Below are 20803 nucleotides of genomic sequence, written 5' to 3'. Positions count from 1 at the left end.
ATCATGTTCCAAAGATTTGGACAATGGAACTCTTCTTATTAATTATTTTTATTTTTTTGATTGCGATGAAGTCTTGCTCTGTTGCCCAAGGCTGGAGTGCAGTGACACAATCTTGGCTCATTTTGACCTCTGTAACCCAGGTTTAATCAAGTCTCGTGCCTCAACCTTCAGAGTAACTGGGATTACAGGGGCACATGACCACACTCAGCTAATTTTTGTATTTTTAGTAAAGACGAGGTTTCACCATGCTGGCCAGTCTGGTCTCAAACTCCTGACCTCAGACAATGTGCCTCTGTAATCAGGGGTTTCATGGAATACACTGGGAATGCTACATTATTGTTGAGAGCCACCTATTTTCACTGCAGCTTTCTGCCTCTCTTTTTCTCTAGTTAAAAGAAAGGGAGGAAGAAAGGGAAGAAGAGCAAAAGGGAAGGAAGGAGGAAAGTAAGGAAAAATAGAGAAAAAGAAAAGTACCATGTACTTGATTTGGTTTGCGTAAAGCTAGTAATATGCTGTTTTTCTAAGTAGAAAATGGTATTTGTGGCAAACACGCTTTTGTTGCTGCCAGCTCACTCTACAGCTTCCTCCTTTGAAATTTCTGGTTTATTTACAGTTTCATTTTCCTGAAACATCTTAAGGATACACTTTGCCATACTCTGCCTTGAATAATTCAACTCTGTCAAAGCTTCTTTTTAGAAACTGCTTTCCTTTTTAAAATGAGTTATTTTTTTCCCTTCTAACCATTATGAAACTATAATTTTAAATACATCTATTTGAGGCTTATGCTTCTGGAATAGATATACTCTTCCCTATCCTCCCACTAAATTGGACATCATTTATAAAACAACATAAGACTCTGACGAGTGGAGAGAAGAGACAGATTGGCTAAGGACCTTGGGCCTCAAACAATACAATAGTGAGTTCCCTGGGATTTGTTTTGGCCTCATATTATCCCAGACTGAGTAACAGAGAAGCAGGCAACCCAGTCATGCCAATGGGTGCAAACAAACAAAAACAGCACCAAGGCAGGCCTGCTCTGTCCAGCTAGAAGACCAGAAGAGAGACAGCCTAGCAAGAGGATACACTTTTACATAATAACCTCTCTACTCCACCCTAGTACAACAGAAAAAACAAACAAAAACAACAAGAAGAAGAACAAAAACTACAGCCCCACTGCCACGTACAAAGAATTAGTGGAAAAACCTAGATTTCTGCCTTCACTAAGCTATAATAAGGTAATCCTGGCCCTCTTTCCTGGTTAGTGTCTGAGAAGACTGGGTGGAGAGCCAGGACTTTCGTCATCACTAGACGTTAGCAAGGCCCTCATCGATCCATGGTGACCGTGGAGAGCTTGGACTTCTATACCTACCTGGTGGTAAGGAGGCACCCGTCCCTCTCCACTCTAGGGTGGTATCATAGGAAGGCTGGTGAGCAGTCACCACTGCTCAGTGGTGACAAGTTCACCCACCCGCACTGTAGTATCACTGAAGGCCATGTCAGAAGAGTTAAAAGGCACTTATGCCCCTTCAATTAAAGTGTATCAGTGAAAGACTAGTGAGGAGCCTGAACTCCCACTTCCAATCAGCAGTAATAAGGAGCACCTCCTGTCGGATACCAACTGAAACCAAGTGGACACCTGAGCATCCACTTCCCCCTGGCAGTGATGAAGTGGCACTGCCTTTTCCCTTCCAGAAATTGTCAGAGGAGAACTGCTAAAACACAATATTTGAATACAATTCAGAGTCTCAAAACACAATACACAAAAATGTCCAAGTATTAATAAAAATCACTCATTATAGAAAGAACCAGGAAGATCTCAACTTGAAGAAAACACACTCAACAGATGCTGAAGCCAAGATGACATACGTTAGAATTATCTGATTTTAAAGCAGCTGTTACAAAAATGCTTCAATGAACTATTACAAACATGGCTTGAAATAAATGAAAAATTAGAAAGCTTTAGGAAATAAATAAAATCGTAAAGAACAAATTAGAAATTTTAAAATTGAAAGCATAATAACCAAATTTTAAAACTTAATGGATGGGCTTGAAAGCAGAAAGAAGAGGACGGAGGGAATAGAGTCAGCCTGAAGATAGTACAATGGAAACCACCCATTCTGGACAACAGAGAAAAAGATGAATAGAAAATGAACTTGGGGATATGTACAGTATGATAACAAACAATTCAAAAATTATATCATCAGAGAACCCAGAAGGAGAGGAGAAAGATGGCGAGGATAAAAAAGCATTCAAAGAAAGAATGGCTGAAAAGTTTCAAAACTTAGCAAAAAAAATGTAAACCTACAGATTGAAAAGCTGACTGAACTTCAAACAGGACAAATCAAAAGACAGCTACGTTAAGATACATCATAGTCAAAGTTCTGAAAACCAAAAGACAAAGAAAAAAATTTTGGAAGCAGCAAGAGGGAAATGACATCTTACCTACAGGGGAAAACCAATTCTGACAATGGTGGCTTTTTCTTTAGAAACCATGGAGGCTTTCAAGTGCTGAAAGAACAGAACTTCCACCCCAGAATTCTATGTCTGGCAAAAATACCCTTCAGGAATGAAGGAAAAATTTAAACATTCTCAAATGAAGGAAACTAAAAGCATTTGTTGCTGGCAGACCTACCCAAGAATAGCTAAAGGAAGTTCTCTTAACAGAAAAGAAATGATAAAGAAGGAATCTCAAGACTATCAGTGAAGAAGTAAAAACACCAAAAAGAGTAAAAACATGGGGGGTAATTGCAATAGACTTTCCTTATCTTCTTGCATTTTCTAAATTTTTTGATAGCAAAAAAATTATAACCAAGTCTAATATGGTTTTCAATATAGGTACAGGAAACACTAAGATAATTGTATCATAAATGGAAGAGTAAAAGAACATAAAGGAAAGTAAGAGTTCTACACATTTACTGACAAAATGTCAAACACCAATAGACTGTGATAAATTATGTAAATATGGTGTAATACCTAGAGTGACCACTAAAAAAGCTCTACAAAGAGATATACTGAAAATCACTATAGATAAAATGGATTATGAGATAAGGTTCATATAATTCACAAGAAGACAAGAAAGTGAAAATAGGGAAACCAAAAACTAGAGAACAAACAGGAAACAAACAAACAAACAAAAAGTCAGGCTGCAGCCTTGACATAGCAATACTTACATTAGACAATAGAAGCCTTTACATATAATTACATTAGACAAGAGAAATTGTCTAAATAAACCAACTGAAAGAGATTGACAATAAATTTAAAAATGACAAACTCACTTCAAAATTAACTGTATAGACAAGTTGAAACTAAAAAGATGGAGAAATATATCATGCAAATATTAATAGAAAGCAGAAATGGTGCCAAGATAATTTAATAGAGAAAGATTAGTCTCTTCTACAAATGGTGCAAGGCCAAGAGGATATCTACATGCAAAGGAACTAAGTTAGAACCCTACCTTAAACCACAGACAAAAATTAATACAAAATGGATCAAAGATCCAGATGTAAAACCTAAATCTAGAAAGCTCTTAGAAGAAAACATAGGAGTAAATCTTCATGACTTTGGATTAGGGAATTGTTTCTTATCTATGTATGGCACCAAAAGCACAAGCAACAAAAAATTAGATAAAATCTGATGTCATTAACATTTTAAAACTTTTTTGCTTCCAAGGACACCATCAAGAAAGTGAAAACACAACCCATCAATGGAGAGAAAATATTTGCAAACCATATATTTGATAATGAACTAGCATGTAAATATATTAATAACTAATTGATAATAAAAAGATGACCAAATTTAAAAGTGGACAAATACTTCACTAGATATTTCTCCAAAGCAGATATACAAATGGCCAATAAGCACATAAAAAATGCCTAACATCATTAGCCATTAGGGTTATGGAAACGAAAACCACAATATCCATTCACACCCACTAGGAGGTTGTAATAAAAAAAGATAGAAAATGACAAGTGTCGGTGAGGATTCGGAGATATTGGAACCCTATGCATTGTGAATGGGAATGGAAAATGGTACACCACTTTAGAAGACAGTTTGGCTGTTCATTAAAAAGGTAAAGTTACTGTAAGATCCAACAATTCCACTCCTAAATATAATCCCCAAGAGAAAGTAAAACATACCCACACAGAAACTTTTATATAAGTGTTCATAGCAGCATTATTTATAATATCTCAAAGTGGGAAACAACCCAAATTTCTATCAGCTGATGAGTGGATAAACAAAATGTAGTATATTTATGCAATGGAATATTATTCAGGTGAATTTCATAGTAGGTGAATTATATCTTATTTTAAAATTTTGAGGAAAAAGCAGATGTGGCTACTTTAATATCAGATAAAGTAGACACCATTGTTCATAGCTTTATTTGTAGTAGCCAAAAACAGGAAAAAATCAAAATATCTCAATATATGAATGGTTAAACAAAGTGTGATACATTTATACCATGGAATACTGTTCAGCACTAAAAAGGAATCCACTATTGATACATGCATAGATTTCAAGGACATTAAACTGAGTGAAAAAAATACAATCTCAAAAGGCCGTGGGCTATATGATTTCTTTTTATAACATTCTCAAAATTATAGAGATGGAAAACAAATGAGTGGTTTTCAGGGATTAGGGGTGGGGGTATGAGGGGACTAAGTGTGATTCGAAAGGGCCAGCATGAGGGAGATCTTTGTGGTAGCAGAATAGTTCTATATCCTGATTGTGGTTGTGGTCATATAAATCTATATGTGATAAAATGGCATAGAACTATACACATATATTGATCCAGTGTCAGTTTCATGGGTTTGATGTAGTTCCGTAAGATGTAAATATTGGGGGAAATTGGGTGAACAGAACCTGGGACCTCTGTAAGAACTGTGCAATTTCCTGTGAACCTATCATCATTTTAAAATAAAATATATAAATAAGAAACATTTGAAAACAGATATGTGAGTACAGAAATTTCCTCACAAATGTTTATAAACTATGCTACTCTGAATCTATTATGTGAAGGTAAAACAGGAAATGGAAAAAATAATGCAATTATAAAAAGAATTACCAGTAAGAAAAATATTAAATCACTTTTTATATTAAAATTTATTTAAACATATCCACATGAATAAGTGGTTTATGTTACTTGTGTCTTTAAAATGAATATATATTCTGTTTTCTTAAATAAGGTATAAGCTAGTTATTTTGTAGATTGAGTTACTGGAATTAAAATTGTCAACACAAGATGGCACTAACTAAAAGTAAGAAAAAAACTTGTTTTTAAAAAAACGTGTGAGCTTTGCTGCATATGATTAAAACAAAACTGAACAAGCCATTTATCAAGTGAATCATTGTTTAACTGTGCAGTTAATGAAGTCTCGACTTTACATGAAAGCTAAAGTGTGTTCAGTTTCAATAATTCAGTTTTAATAACTGGTACTGTCTTCATTAATTGAAACATTTAAGCTTTACTGCACTTTCTAATCACGACTTAAATTTTCAAAGAGGTACACAAGAAAAGAAATATAGTGAAATAAGGTTAGAAATAATTAGTACAGTAAAATGTTAGCATTTTCTGTTATTTACAGTTTTCCAAACTAACAAATAGCTTTGAAAAACTGAGATTACATCAGATGAAACAAAACAAAGTTCGACGAAAAGAATTACCACACCTTAAAGACGAAATACCCTTTGAACTGAGCAATCTGAACCAGAAATTAGAGGTGAGATATATTATTTTAGTTTCTTCATGTGTATAAATAGTGATTCCTGTTGTCGTGGGTCGTTTGTCTCTAGTGTCCACAGTGGTGTCTACAGTTGTGGCAATAAACACTATTACAGACTAACTTCTCGTTGAATGTATTTTCTTAGTGCACCTTCCCTTCAGGCCCTTAGTGAATTAAAACATCACTTTGATGTACACATCTTTTCTATATATCCACAGTTTGAAGAGCACACACACACACACACACACACACACACACACACAAAAAAAAAAAAAAACGCCAAAAAAGTGAAAAGAAACTGCAGCTGTTGAGTAAAATTGAAGGACACCCCTGTGGTCAGTTAAAATGAATATCTAATAAATCTTTTAATGGCCATTTAGCTATTAGGTACTTAAATCCCAATGGAGCCTCATCACAGCTTTTAAAACAGGGCTTAAAGTCTCACGGTATTTTTCTTTTTTTTTTTTTTTTTTGAGACGGAGTTTTGCTCTCGTTACCCAGGCAGGAGTGCAATGGCGCGATCTCGGCTCACTGCAACCTCCGCCTCCTGGGTTCAGGCAATTCCCCCTCCTCAGCCTCCTGAGTAGCTGGGATTACAGGCACGCGCCACCACGCCCAGCTAATTTTTTGTATTTTTAGTAGAGACGGGGTTTCACCATGTTGACCAGGATGGTCTCGATCTCTCGACCTCGTGATCCACCCGCCTCGGCCTCCCAAAGTGCTGGGGACAGGCTTGAGCCACCGCGCCCGGCTGGTATTTTTCTTTAAATTTGGTTAAAGAACCAATTCAGTTGTCCCATTGCACTTAGAATTTCTGAAGTTTTGGTCTCTAAAAAAATTCACTATGTCCTCATAACTATATACACCTGCTATGTACCCACGAAAATTAAAAACAAAACCCTTTAAAAATTCACTACGTCATACATGTACTTATTCTTATCTTCTTCATTTTCCAACCTTGGAAAAAACAAACCAGCTATTTTTCTTCCCTGTGCTCTTGAGCATTCCTTCTACAAGTCATGTAACAGCAAAAATTCTACTATAAATTTTCCTATCATCTACTTTTACCTGGATCCCCAGAACTGCTCAATTATTAGTTTTTAATTGACTCCAACTTGACCCTTACGTTGTCCTACTTAATTTCTTTCATTTTTCTCAAGCCCTAAACCCCAGCATCCCTCCCCTCCCAGCACTTCTTCATCTTATTCTTTAATTAACAAATCCTTCTACTTTAAAATATCTTAAAGAATAGGAAAAAATTAAGTCCGAAATCACAGCCCTAAAATCAGCTTATTATAAGAATGTTGTAGGAAGTCCTAGATTTTAATCTTTAAAACTCCAGCACATTTTACATGCTTCTGAACAATGAAGTTTTAGTCTTTAAAAATACAAACATCATCACTAAGTAAGTTGACCCTCTAGGACAGGTGTCCCCAAACTACGGCCCGTGGGCCGCATGCGGCCCCCTGAGGCCATTTATCCGGCCCCCCGCCGCACTTCAGGAAGGGGCACCTCTTTCATTGGTGGCCAGTGAGAGGAGCACAGTATGTGGCGGCCCTCCAATGGTCTGAGGGACAGTGAGCTGGCCCCCTGTGTAAAAAGTCTGGGGACGCCTGCTCTAGGAAAATGCATTGTGTTGTTCTCCCAGGCTCTTGCTGTGATATAACCAGAAGGGCTTCAGAAATGTCCTGATCTCATAGAAGATGCCCACAGATGTGCACTGTAACATACAGGTGCTTTCACTGAAATGAAGAGATTGAGTCACTAATTATCCATTTGACTGACTTTTCATAGGCTTTTGTGGGAGAACTGCATTAATAAAAATTGTTCAGACAAAAAAAAAGCCTTAAGTTAGTATCAACTACTTTGTGTATGCATGTTTTACATTTAGGGAACTAAATATTTACTATATATATACATATATAAAACATATATAATGAAATCATAGTAGAAATTAGTAGCAAAATGTTTTTATATGTTTGTACTTATTTAAAAGATTTTAAGCATTCTATGCAGATATACAGTTTAACTTGAAATAATTATAAAAACACTTCATGTACCTGTTTTACTTATAGCTATCTGAAAAATTAATGTGTAAGAGATAGATTCTTCCAGTTTTAGTCTGCATGTAAACCTGTTTTTCCTTTGGGGCATTTATACACTGGTATAGTAATAGCAGTGTACCACATACAGCAGTAGAAGAACATGATCACTGATAACTGAAAACAGGCCTTGCCTGACTGATTCATGTGTTTGCCCCGTGATCTTTAGGCACGTTGTTAGCCTCACCAAGATTCCATGTTGTCATCAGTAAATGGGGTTAAAAATACCTTATATGTGACATTGTGGTTATGGTGAAAAAAATTTAGATGCACACTGAAGCATTTAGGGATGAAAACATGTGAGGTCTGGAAGTCACCTTAAAATATACCAACAAAAAAGTGTGGGAAGATAGGAGACGTAAAGATGGACAAAGTTGATGGTAGTTAAACTGGGTGAAGGGTACATGGAGGTTTGTTTTACTCTCTACTTTATGTATGAACATCTTCATAATAAAAAGTTAAAACCGTTTTACAAGTGAAGGTCCCCAGCATATAGTAATCACAGAAGATCACCTCCAATATTTATTAGAGGGCTTTTTAAAACATCTAATAATACAGCTATCAAGAGAAACAAATTTTAGTGACCCTGATCCACTCTCAAGCTCAAAGATCCAGAAAAACTTTTCCAGCCACGAAGAACTTACTGTGGAGGTCCAGGCAAGTCTACAGACCTTTTGAAGCCTAACGTGACAACTCCAGTCTCTTTGTAAAAACCCTTACGAAGCTCTCTAGGTTCCTGCATGGTTCCATACTATTGTATATATTGTGCTGACTCGCTAGTCATGAAATCAGTACATCTAATAAGATTAAGGAAGCCAGGATTGTCATAACCACCTGTTGATAGGTTTGTGACACACATTTCTAGCTACTTTTGGCCTCACTTCTACCTGTTGTAGTATTTATAAGAAGTCAAGGTTATTGCTTCTGTCTCTAAAGCATCCTGGGGAATATTTATTTTCAAGATTATTGGGGTTAATAGGTAAGAAATGGTAAATATTTGTATTATCTAAAACATGTGAACAGCTTAAGTCAACCTTGCCCAAAATTTGACTTCTAACTCCCTTTTTAAACTAAAAGTAAACAGAAATTTTAAAAATCCAGATTGCCTTGATTTGAAATGTTAGCTATTTTCTACTAGAACCTAGTTTTATAAATTTGCCATTATTGCTAAAGACTCTGTTTTCATGTACCTAATTTTTGTATTATTGTATGTCAGAATTGAAGTCAATAACTTTAAATGGACTATCTCCATTTATCATAGTAAATACAGTCTCTTTATCATGAGCTACTATTATATATAGAAGGTCTTTCCATATTTCTTCAGCCTTAATACTATCACTCAATATCAGGTCACCCACCTTTCATTACTGTAAAAACTTCCTGATTTATAGCCTTCCTCCACTAATTGTTTAGGGACTTACAGATTTTAAAAACTAAAATTTCTTTAAATGTCCTTTAAAATTATTTTTGTATAGAAAATATGACATGCCATGTTCTTCTTATTTTAACAAAATAAAGCTTTCAGTCTCTAAATAAGCATTTGTTTTCCAGCATTACCAATTCATTCACTTCACCATCTTCAAAATAATAGTAACCACTCTGGCTATAATGAACTGTTCCAATTTGATATATTATGAGAAATAGCTAAGATAATCATAATATCCTCTGCATGGCTTTTATGTGTCAGTATTATTATACTTAACATACTGACATACTGTAAAATTACTCGTTTGTATATACATTTCCCTACTTCACTATAAATTCTTTGATTTTTTCTTTCAAAAAAATTTTTTAAATTATTAAATAGTTCCAGATTTACTTCTTTCCATAGAACTTGGTGGGCATTAACTGCTCACTAAATACTACTGAATTGAGAATTGAAAACATCACTACATTCATGCTACATTTCTATATGCAATAATATATAGTCATGGACATAGTAGCTATAGTTTGTTTCCAATTATGTGGTTTCCTTTGCAAAATTTTTGAGTCTGTTTAAATTCTAGGACTGTACCATGCTTTTGTTTGTACATTCATGTAATATAAGTGGTACCAGGCATTTTGTCAGGCACTGAGAATGGTACAAAACTAATAAACAACCATTATCCTCAAGCTGTTTAAAGCCTGGACAAACAGATAGGATATAAATGGTCAGCCCTAGGCAAAATGGAGAAGCAGTGATGTCTTCTTTGGTAACCTCGGGGCTATATCCTTTGCTCATGTTACTAAGATGTGAACAGATAATCATGCTGTATTATCTAAGCAAAACTACACTACTAGAGCAAAAACTTGAAAAACTGATCCTGCTTTATCAACCTACTTCTACCATTTATTTCCAAGGTAGACCAATTGGTACTGCCTAGATGAGGCCTGGCCATGGCCACAAGGGGCAAAGTCAGTGTCTCAGTTAGTTCAGGCTGCTGTAACAGAATACCATAGACTGGGTGGCTTAAGCAACAGACATTTATTTCTCACAGTTCTGGAGGCTGGTAGTCCAAAATCATAGTGCCAGTATATTAATCTATTCTCATACTGCTGTAATGAACTACCTGAGACTGGGTAATTTACAAAGAAAAGTGATTTAATTGTCTCACAGTTCCTCAGGCTGTACAGGAGGCATGGCTGGGGAGGCCTTGGGAAACTTACAATCATGGTAGAAGGCAAAGGGGAAGAAAGGCATGTATTCACGTGGCCAACAGGAGAGAGAGAGTGGGGGGGGCAGGGAAGAGAGAGAGAAAAAGGAGAAATGCTACACACTTTCAAACAACCAGATGTCATGAGAACTCTATCAAGAGACAACACTAGGGGGATGGTGCTAAGCTATTAGAAACCACTAGGCCATGCAAGGGGGCTCATGCCTGTAATCCCAGCACTTTGCGAGGCTGAGGTGGGAGGAACGTGAGGTCAAAAGTTTGAGACTAGCCTGAACAACATGGTGAAACCCTGTCTCTACCAAAAATACAAGAAGTTAGCTGCACATGGTGGTGCATGCCTGTAATCTCAGCTACTCAGGAGGCTGAGACAGGAGCATCACTTGAACCTGGGAGGCAGAAGTTAACAATGAGCTGAGATCATGCCACTGCACTCTAGCCTGGGCAACAGAGCAAGACTCTGTCTCAGAAAAAAAAAAAAAGGAGGACTTCCACCCAGATGGCCAAATAGGAACAGCTCCAGAGTGCAGTTCCCAGTGTGAGCAACACAGAAGGCGAGTGATCTTCGCATTTTACCAGGTTCATCTCAATGGGACTGGTTGGACAACGGGTGTAGCCAAAGGAGGGCAAACTGATGCAGGGTGGGGCTCTGCCTCACCTGGGAAGTGGAATGGGTCAGAGGAACCCCCTCCTACCCAACAGAGGCCATCAGGAACTTTTCCACCCAACCCAGCACTCCAGTTTAGATACTGCGTTTCTCCCACAGTCTTAACAGCCCATAGACCAGGAGTTTCCTGCCAAGTGACAAGTGCTGCAGGTTTCCAGCACAACTCTGGGTGGTCATTTCAGCCAGCACCGCAGGTTTCTAGCACAAATCTGGGCAGCCATTTTAACTGGCACATGGAATGCCTGCGAGACAGAGCTGCCCATTCCCCTGAAAAAAATGCGGCTGAAGGCAGGGAACCAAGTGATCTGGCTCAGCGGGTCCTATCCCCACAAAGACCAGCAAATTGAAACCCACTGGCTTGAGAATTTTGCAGCCAGCACAGCAGTTTGAGCGTGACCTGGGATGCTTGAGCTCAGTGCGGGGAAGGGCATCTGCTATTACCAAGGCAGTTCATCATTACCAAGACAGTCTGTCATTACTAAGGCAGTCCACCATTACTGAGACAGTTCTAACCTTACCTATGTCAACAAAATCACAAGGAACTTTAGGGAGCTCAGCAACTCCTCTGCAGGCAGAATGTGACTAGACACCCTCCTTGCAGGGCCGGGTATCTCTGAAAAAAGGCAGCAGCCCATCAGGGACTTAAAAGTAAAGCCCCACCTTCCCGGGACAAAGCATATGGGGAAAGGGGCAGTTGTGAGTTCCACTGCAGCAGCCTTAAACCTCCCTGCCCAGCAGCTCTGAAGGGAGCAACAGAACTCCCAGCACAGCACTTGAGCTCTGATAAGGGACAGACTGCCTTCTCAAGTGGCTCCCTGACCCCTGTATATCCAAAGAGACACCTCATACAGGAGAGCTCTGGCTGACATCTGGCAGGTACCCTTCTGGGACGAAGCTACCAGAGGAAGGAACAGGCAGTTATCCTTGCTATTCTGCAGCCCCTGCAGGTGATTCCCAGGCAAGGAGGGTCTGGAGTGGACCTCCAGCAGTCCTGCAGCAGAGGGGCCTGACTGTTAAAAGGAAAACTAAAAGGCAGAAACAAATGGCTTCAACATCAACAGAAAAGATGTCCACTCAGAGACCCCATCCAAAAGTCACCTACTTCAAAGATAAAAGGTAGACAAATCCATGAAGATGGGAAGAAACCAGTGCAAAAAGGATGAAATCACCAAAAACCAGAACGCCTCTCCTCCTCCAAGGGATCACAACTCCTCATCAGCGAGGGAACAAAACAGGATGGAGAATGAGTTTGACAAATTGACAGAACCAGGCTTCAAAAGGTAGCATCTCTGAGCTAAAGAAACATGTTATAACCCAATGCAAAGAAACTAAGGACCTTGAAAAAAAGGTTAGATGAAATGATAACTAGAATAACCAGCTTAGAAAAGAACATAAACGACTTGATGGAGCTGAAAAAAACAACACAAGAACTTTGCAAAGCATGCACAAGTTTCAATAGCTGAATCAATCAAGCAGAAGAAAGGATATCAGGATTGAAGATCAACTCAATGAAATACAATGAGAAGGCAAGATTAGAGGGAAAAAAAGAGTAAAAAGAAATGAACAAAGCCTCCAAGAAATATAGGATTATGTGAAAAGACCTAATCTACGTTTGATAGGTATACCCGAATGTGACGCGGACAATGAATCCAAGCTGGAAAACTTCTTCAGAATATTATCCAGGAAAACTTCCCCAACCTAGCAAGGCAGGCCAACATTCAAGTCCAGGAAATACAGAGAATACCACAAGGATATTCCTGAAGAAGAGCAACCCCAAGGGACATAATCATCAGATTCACCAGGGTTGAAATGAAGAAAAAAATGCTAAGGGCAGCCACAGAGAAAGGACAGGTTACCCGCAAAGGAAAGCCCATCAGGCTCATAGCAGAGCTCTTCATAGAAACCCTACAAGCCAGAATAGAGTGGGGACCAATATTTGACACCCTTAAAGAAAAAAATTTTCAACCCAGAATTTCATATCCAGCCAAACTAAACTTCAGAAGTGAAGTAGAAATAAAATCCTTTACAGACAAGCAAATGCTGGGAGGTTTTGTCATCACCAGGCTTGCCTTACAGGAGTTCCTGAAGGAGGCACTAAATATGGCAAGGAACAACCAATACCAGCCACTCCAAAAATGTACCAAATGGTAAAGACCATCAACACAATGAAGAAACTGTGTCCACTAATGGTCAAAACAACCAGCTAGTATCAAAATGGCAGGATCAAATTCACACTTAACAATACTAACCTTAAATGTAAACAGGCTAAATGCCCCAATCAAAAGACACAGACTGGCAAATTGGATAGAAAGCCAAGACTCATAGGTGTGCTGTATTCAGGAGACCCACTCACATGCAAAGACACACACAGACTCAAAATAAAGGGATGGAGGAAGATTTACCAAGCAACTGGAGAGCAAAAAAAAAGGGGAGGGGTTGCAATCCTAATTGCTGATAAAATGCACTTTAAACCAACAAAGATCAAAAGAGACAAAGAAGGGCACTGCGTAATGGTAAAAGGATCAATGCAACAAGAAGGGCTAACTATCCTAAATATATATGTACCCAATACAGGAGCACCCAGATACATAAAGCAAGTTCTTAATGACTTACAGAGACTTAAACTCCCACACAATAATAGTGGAAGACATTAACATTCCACTGTCAATATTAGCTCAACAAGGCAGAAGATTAATAAGGATATCCAGGACTTGAATTCAAATCTGGACCAAGTGGAACTAGCAGACATCTACAGAACTCTCCACACCAAATCCACAGAATATACATTCTTCTCAGCACCACATCGCACTTACTCTAAAATTGACCACATAATTGGAAGTAAATCACTCCTCAGCAAATGCAAAAGAACAGAAATAATAACAACCAGTCTCTCAGACCACAGTGCAATCAAATTAGAACTCAGGATTAAGAAACTCACTCAAAACTGCACAGCTACATGGAAACAGAACAACCTGCTCCTGAATGACTACTGGATAAATAATAAAATGAAGGCAGAAATAAAGATGTTCTTCAAAAATAATGAGAACAAAACCACAACATACCAGAATCTCTGGGACACATTTAAAGCAGGGTCTAGAGGGAAATTTATAGCACTACATGCCCACATGAGAAGTGAGGAAAGATCTAAAATTGACACCCTGTCATCACAATTAAAAGAGCTAGAGGAACAAGATCAAACAAATTCAAAAGCTAGCAGAAGACAAGAAATAACTAAGATCAGAGCAGAACTGAACGAGATAAAGACACAGAAACCCCTTCAAAGATTCAAAAAATCCAGGAGCTGGTTTTTTTTAAAAAAAGATCAACAAAATAGACAGACAGCTAGCCAGACTAATAAAAAAGAAAAGAGAGAAGAATCAAATAGATGCAATAAAAAAGGATAAAGGGGATATCACCATCGATTCCACAGAAATACAGACTACCATCAGAGATTACTACAAACACCTCTATGTACATAAACCAGTAAATCTAGAAGAAATGGATAAATTCCTGGACACTTACACACTCCCAAGTCTAAACCAAGAACAAATTGAATCCGTGAATAGACCAATAACAAGGTCTGAAGTTGGGGCAGCAATTAATAGCCTACCAACAAAAAAAGCCCAGGTCCAGATGAGTTCACAGCCGAATTCTACCAGACGTACAAAGAGGAGCTGGTACCATTCCTTCTGAAACTACTCAAAAGAATACAGAAAGGGGGAAGCCCCCCTAACTCATTTTATGAGACTAACATCATCTTGATACCAAAACCTGGCAGAGGCAGAACTAAAAAAGAAAATTTCAGGCCAATATCCATGATGAACATTGATGCAAAAATCTTCAATAAAATACTGGCAAAGCGAATGCAATAGCACATCAAAAAGCTTATTTATCATGATAAAGTCAGCTTCATGCTGGGGATGGAAGGCTGGTTGAACAGACACAAATCTGTAAACATAATCCATCACATAAAACCAAAGACAAAAATCACATGATTATCTCAATAGATGCAGAGAAGGCCTTTGACAAAATTCAACAGCCCTTTATGCTAAAAACTCTCAATAAACTAGGTGCTGATGGAGCATATCTCAAAATAATAAAAGCTATTTATGACAAACCTACAGCCAACATCATACTGAATGGACAATAACTGGAAGCATTTCTTTTGAAAACTGGCACTAGACAAAAGTGCCCTCTGTCACCACTCCTATTCAGCATAGTATTGGAAGTTCTAGCCAGGGCACTCAGGCAGGAAAAAGAAATAAAGAGTATTCAATTAGGAAAAGAGGAAGTCCAATTGTCTCTTATTTGCAGATGACATGATTGTATACTTAGAAGACCCCATCATCTCAGCCCAAAATCTCCTTAAGATGATAAGCAACTTGAGCAAAGTCTCAGGATACAAAATCAATGTGCAGAACTCACAAGCATTCCCATACACCAATAACAGACAAAGAGCCATATCATGAGTGAACTCCCATTCACAATTGCTACAAAGAGAATAAAATACCTAGGAATACAACTAACAAAGGACGTGAAGGACCTCTTCAAGGAGAACTACAAACCACTGCTCAAGGAAATAAGAGGACACAAACAGATAGAAAATCACTCCATGCTCATGGTTCGGAAGACTCAGTATCATGAAAATGTCCATGCTGCCCAAAGTAATTTATAAATTCAATGCTATCCCATCAAGCTACCATTGACCTTCTTCACAGAACTGGAAAAAAAAAAAAACACCTTAAACTTTATATGGAACCAAAAAAGAGTCCACATAGCCAAAACAATCCTAAGCAAAGAAAACAAAGCTGGAGGCATCACACTACCTGACTTCAAACTATACTACAAGGCTACAGTAATCAAAACAGCATGATACCAGTATCAAAACAGAAATATAGACCAATGGAACAGAACAGAGACCTCAGAAGTAATGCCACACATCTGCAACCATCTGATCCTTGACAAACGGCACAAAAACAAGCAATGAGGAAAGGATTCCCTATTTAATAAATGGTGTTGGGAAAACTGACTAGCCATGTGTAGAAAGCTGAAACTGGACCCCTTCTTTACACCTTATACAAAAATTAACTCCAGATAGATTAAAGATTTAAACTTAAGACCTAATAGCATACAAACCCTAGAAGAAAACCTAGGCAAAACCATTCAGGACATAGGAATAGACAAGGATTTCATGATGAAAACACCAAAAGCAATGACAACAAAAGCCGAAATAGACAAATGGTATCTGATTAAACTAAAGAGCTTCTGCACAGGAAAAGAAACAATCATTAGCATGAACCAGCAACCAACAGAGTGGGAAAATTTTTTGCAAGCTACGCATCTGACAAAGGGCTAATATCCAGAATCTACAAAGAACTAAAACAAATAAGCAAGAAGAAAAACAACAACCCCATCCAAAAGTTGGCAAAGGATATGAACAGACACTTTTCAAAAGAAGACATTTATGCAGCCAACAAACATGAAAAAATGTTCATCATCACTGGTCATTAGAGAAATGCAAATCAAAACCACATTGAGATACCATCTCATGCCAGTTAGAATGGTGATTATTAAAAGATCTGGAGATCACCTTAAACTCACATTTGGAACCAAAAAGAGCCCACATAGCCAAGACATCTCCAACAGATGCTGGAGAGGATGTGGAGAAATAGGAATGCTTTTACATTAGTGGGAGTGTAAATTAGTGTGGCAATTCCTCAAGGATCTAGAACTAGAAATATCATTTGATCCAGCAATCCCATTACTGGGTATATACACAAAGGATTATAAATAGTTCTGTTATAAAGACACATGCACATGTATGTTCACTGCGGCACTGTTTACAATAGCAAAGACTTGGAACCAACCCAAACGCCCATCGATGATAGACTCAATAACGAAAATGTGGAACATATACACCATGGAACACTACGCAGCTATAAAACAGGATGAGTCCATGTCCTTTGCAGGGACATGGATGAATCTGGAAGCCATCCTTCTCAGCAAAATGACACAAGAACACAAAACCAAACACCAGATGTTCTCACTCTTAAGTGGTGTTGAACAATAAGAACACATGGACGTAGGGAAGGGAACATCACACACTGGGGTCTGTTGGGGGTGGGAGGCTAGGGGAGGGATAGCAGAGGGGGCCGGAAATTGGGGAGGGATAACATTAGGAGAAATACCTAATGTAGGTGACATGGGGATGGAGGCAGCAAACCACCATGGCATGTGTATACCTATGTAACAGTCCTGCAAGATCTGCACATGTACCCCAGAACTTAAAGTAAAATTTTTTTTTAAACTTCATTATGAAAAAAAAAAAAAAAAAAGAAACCACCCACATGATCTACTCACCTCCCACCAGACCCACCCCCATCTCAATTCAATGTAAGATTTGGGTGGGGACACAGAGCCAAACCATATCAGCCAGCATGGTCAGATTCTGGTGAGGGCCCTCTCTTGGTTCACAGACAGCTGTCTGCTCTTTGTATCCTCAGATGGCAAGGAAAAAGAAAGAGAGAGAAAACAAAGTCTCTGAAAGCTCTTATATAAGGGCACTCATCCCATTCATGAGAGCTTCACTCTCATGACTTAATTACCTCCCAAAGGCCCCACTTCATATGCTGTCACACTGGGGTTTAGGCTTGACATATGCATTTGTTGGGAGGGACATAAACATTCAGTCCTTAACAGTCACTAAGTAAGTTCAAGCCCCATTCTCTTAAAAAAATAGAACAAATTTGGCAACTGAGTGAATGAAAGAAATAATATTTCTATTTCTTTGTGTCAAGAAATAGAAAGGAACCACTGGCTAATGCAAAAAAAAGTTGTTTGAAATTCCCTTATTAGTAATAAGTATTTGTTATAATAAGAGAGATTTCTTACGTTTTTAACAATAAGTGACAAATTCTGTATTTTCCTAGCCAAAATTAGAGATGGTAAAAAATCCAATATAAGTGATTTCACACCTTTTTTGTTGTTGTTTTCCCTAATCAGTAAGGAATGGACTTACTGGTTTTTTTTTTCCAGAATGAAAATGTACAAATGAAAAAAGTCTTCTTTGTTTTATTTTAAAATGAAGAATATTTTTTAATGTTTGTCTCCCTACTTTTTAAAAGGAATTTAGAGCAAAGTCAAGAGAATGGGACAAGCAAGAGATACTGTATCAGACTCATCTGATTTCTTTAGATGCTCAACAAAAATTATTATCTGAGAAGTGTAATCAGTTTCAGGTAAGTTAATTAATACTAGTTTAAATCAGAAGAAAGTGGAGGTTAGATATTTGTATCTTTACCATTCAGCATGTAATCTACTTACGAATAGAAATGCCAATTAAAAAAAAGTAACTAGAGTAGGTCCAAAGGTGGGTATAGTCATAAGTGAACAGAATATCTGTTAATGCTGAATTTAGTCTACATGTCTCAAAGGATGGAGCTATTTAAAATTCCATTGTTATTGTGTCATTAAATAGCATATGTTTTTGTATGCCTACAGGCAAGGCACTCAGTCTAGGATTGCTTGCTTTACTTTGTATTTTCCTGGCTACTTTTAAGACTTAGCATCTCCACATATGATTTTTAGGCTTTCTCACATATTTCTGTGAATTGCCTATTCATAAACTTTGCCTATTTTTCTTTTGTGCTGTTTGCCCTTTTCTTATTGATGTGTAGAAGTGTTTGTACATTAGGACTTATTAATTCTGTTCCATGCACTGACAACTTTTCCCCTACAATTGAATTTTTTATTTTATTTATTTTTGGTTATAGAGACTTTTTTCAACCATTGTATAATTGAATTCATATTTTTCTTTTTACACCTTCTAGATTTTTTTCTTGCTTAATACGGCTTTTCTATCACTAACCCACTTCCTTACTCTACATCTTTACTCTGAGGTTATACAAATATATTTTCTCTTTATGCCATCTGAAATTGAAATTTTAAAACAAATACAAGACTGAAATTACAAAGGACCAACTTTCATTATCTAGTAACATATTTAAAGATATTCCTACTAATTCTTTTCTATCATTCTTGAACTTCATGTAAGCTTAAATATGACATTCTTCATTTTAGTTACACACTTTTTATATTTTTCAGAAACAGGCACAAAGTTATCACACTCAACTAAATGGTAAAAAACAATGCTTAGAAGACAGCAGCTCTGAAATTCCTCATTTGATACGTGACCCAGATCCCAATTGTGAAATCAGTGAAAGAGATGAGTTCATTATTGAAAAACTAAAATCAGCTGTTAGTGAAATAGCACTAAGCAGGAATAAATTACAAGATGAAAATCAGAAGCTCTTGCAAGAACTGAAAATGTACCAAAGACAGTGCCAGGTAAAGATTAATTTTTTGTTTTTCAACTTATATTGTCCATGACTTGTTATAAATGCCAACTCAACAGATGTCGGTATTAGAATGGCAGTTTTCTATCATTAATACATGTGAAGATTCTGTTCATATTTCTCCCCAGTAATTCACACTTAATGAGTAGATTCAATAATTCCGTAAGTATTTAACACACTTAGAGTGCACTTTGGTTTCACATTGGCATAATAATAATGTATTATCAGCACAATATAACAGTGGTCACTTACAGACCTCTATGCCTTTAGCCACGTACCACCCTCTTCCCCTACTATTTTCTCTGACCCTGTGTCTCTTTGACTCAGAAGAATCCTGGGTTAAAGATACAGGAAATCATGAAGGATTCAACAATCTAGTAACCTCAATGGGAGCTATGGAGGTGACTTGAGTGATCTATCACTGGTAACCTTATCATAATCATTTATAGAACAGTAACCTAGAATTTATTTTTAGGTAACTTTCACATTGGCAAATATAATTGATGGTTTAACCAAGCATTAATTTTTTTCTTAACCCAATAATGCTTTTTTCTTTTTTGTCTATTTCTTGCAATCATTAGGAAGGTTATACAGCATTCATAAAAATTGGTCATTACCAATTTCTTTACAAAGTATGTATTTCTTATTCATTAGTACTTGAAACATTCTTTTATCTCCCATTTTAGGTTTTTTCTCCCATCTCCAAATATTCAGCCTCTTTTTACCACTTCCTCCATGACATCTCTTTTCCCCACTCAACTACCTCCTCTTAACATACATGATTGAGGTGAGATCACTGCCTGAAAACTTCCATTTCATTTTGCTGAGATACACCACCCCAGGATCTTTTGCCACTTAAACTCCCAGGGTCATTTCTTAATCCTGGATCAACTCCTCATTCCCCTACCCTGCCACATTATATCTGGGATTATATATAGAGTTAGTTCTTTAACTTCTTTCTCTGCCAGAATCTACTGTTCTATGCTCCTCTTTCTACATGTTTGGGAAGGGACAGAACACAAGGCTCCAGTCTCTCCTATTTAGAGGTGATTCTAAGACATACATATATCCCACCTCAAACTCCAGCTTTAAGGAGGGAGGTCTTATTCTGATACAAGTTAGAATACAGACGTAAACCAACAAAGCAAGCTAAACTGCAAGCACTAAATGCAGAGAAAGCCAGACATTGTCTCGAAATAGAAAAGGTGTTGATGGTGTTTTCTCTGCCTTCATTCTAATGTAAATGAGGTTAGCACTCATTCTTCTGCTCTTGGGGTTGCCTAGAGGCTTCTAAGTGTTTAGCATCATC

General features: G+C 37.5%; 1 protein-coding gene across 5 annotated transcripts in view; it reads left to right on the top strand.

Moving 5' to 3' along the window:
* The window catches only part of DEUP1 (deuterosome assembly protein 1), a 94169-nt gene that overhangs the window by 27638 nt on the left and 45728 nt on the right, over positions 1 to 20803 (top strand). For 4 of the 5 annotated variants that reach the window (XM_074400337.1, XM_039462256.2, XM_074400338.1 and 1 more), the window contains 3 exons: positions 5583 to 5717; positions 18265 to 18378; positions 19244 to 19486. In XM_074400337.1, coding sequence (XP_074256438.1) covers positions 5583 to 5717; positions 18265 to 18378; positions 19244 to 19486 — 492 coding nt within the window. The remainder of the gene's footprint in view (positions 1 to 5582; positions 5718 to 18264; positions 18379 to 19243; positions 19487 to 20803) is intronic. The other variant, XM_074400339.1, reaches the window with a different exon arrangement.

This window comes from Saimiri boliviensis, chromosome 6 (genome assembly GCF_048565385.1).
Source record: "Saimiri boliviensis isolate mSaiBol1 chromosome 6, mSaiBol1.pri, whole genome shotgun sequence".
In the NCBI taxonomy this organism is placed as follows: domain Eukaryota; kingdom Metazoa; phylum Chordata; class Mammalia; order Primates; family Cebidae; genus Saimiri; species Saimiri boliviensis.
Note: the sequence above shows the minus strand (reverse complement) of the source record. Positions and strands in the feature narration are given on the sequence as shown.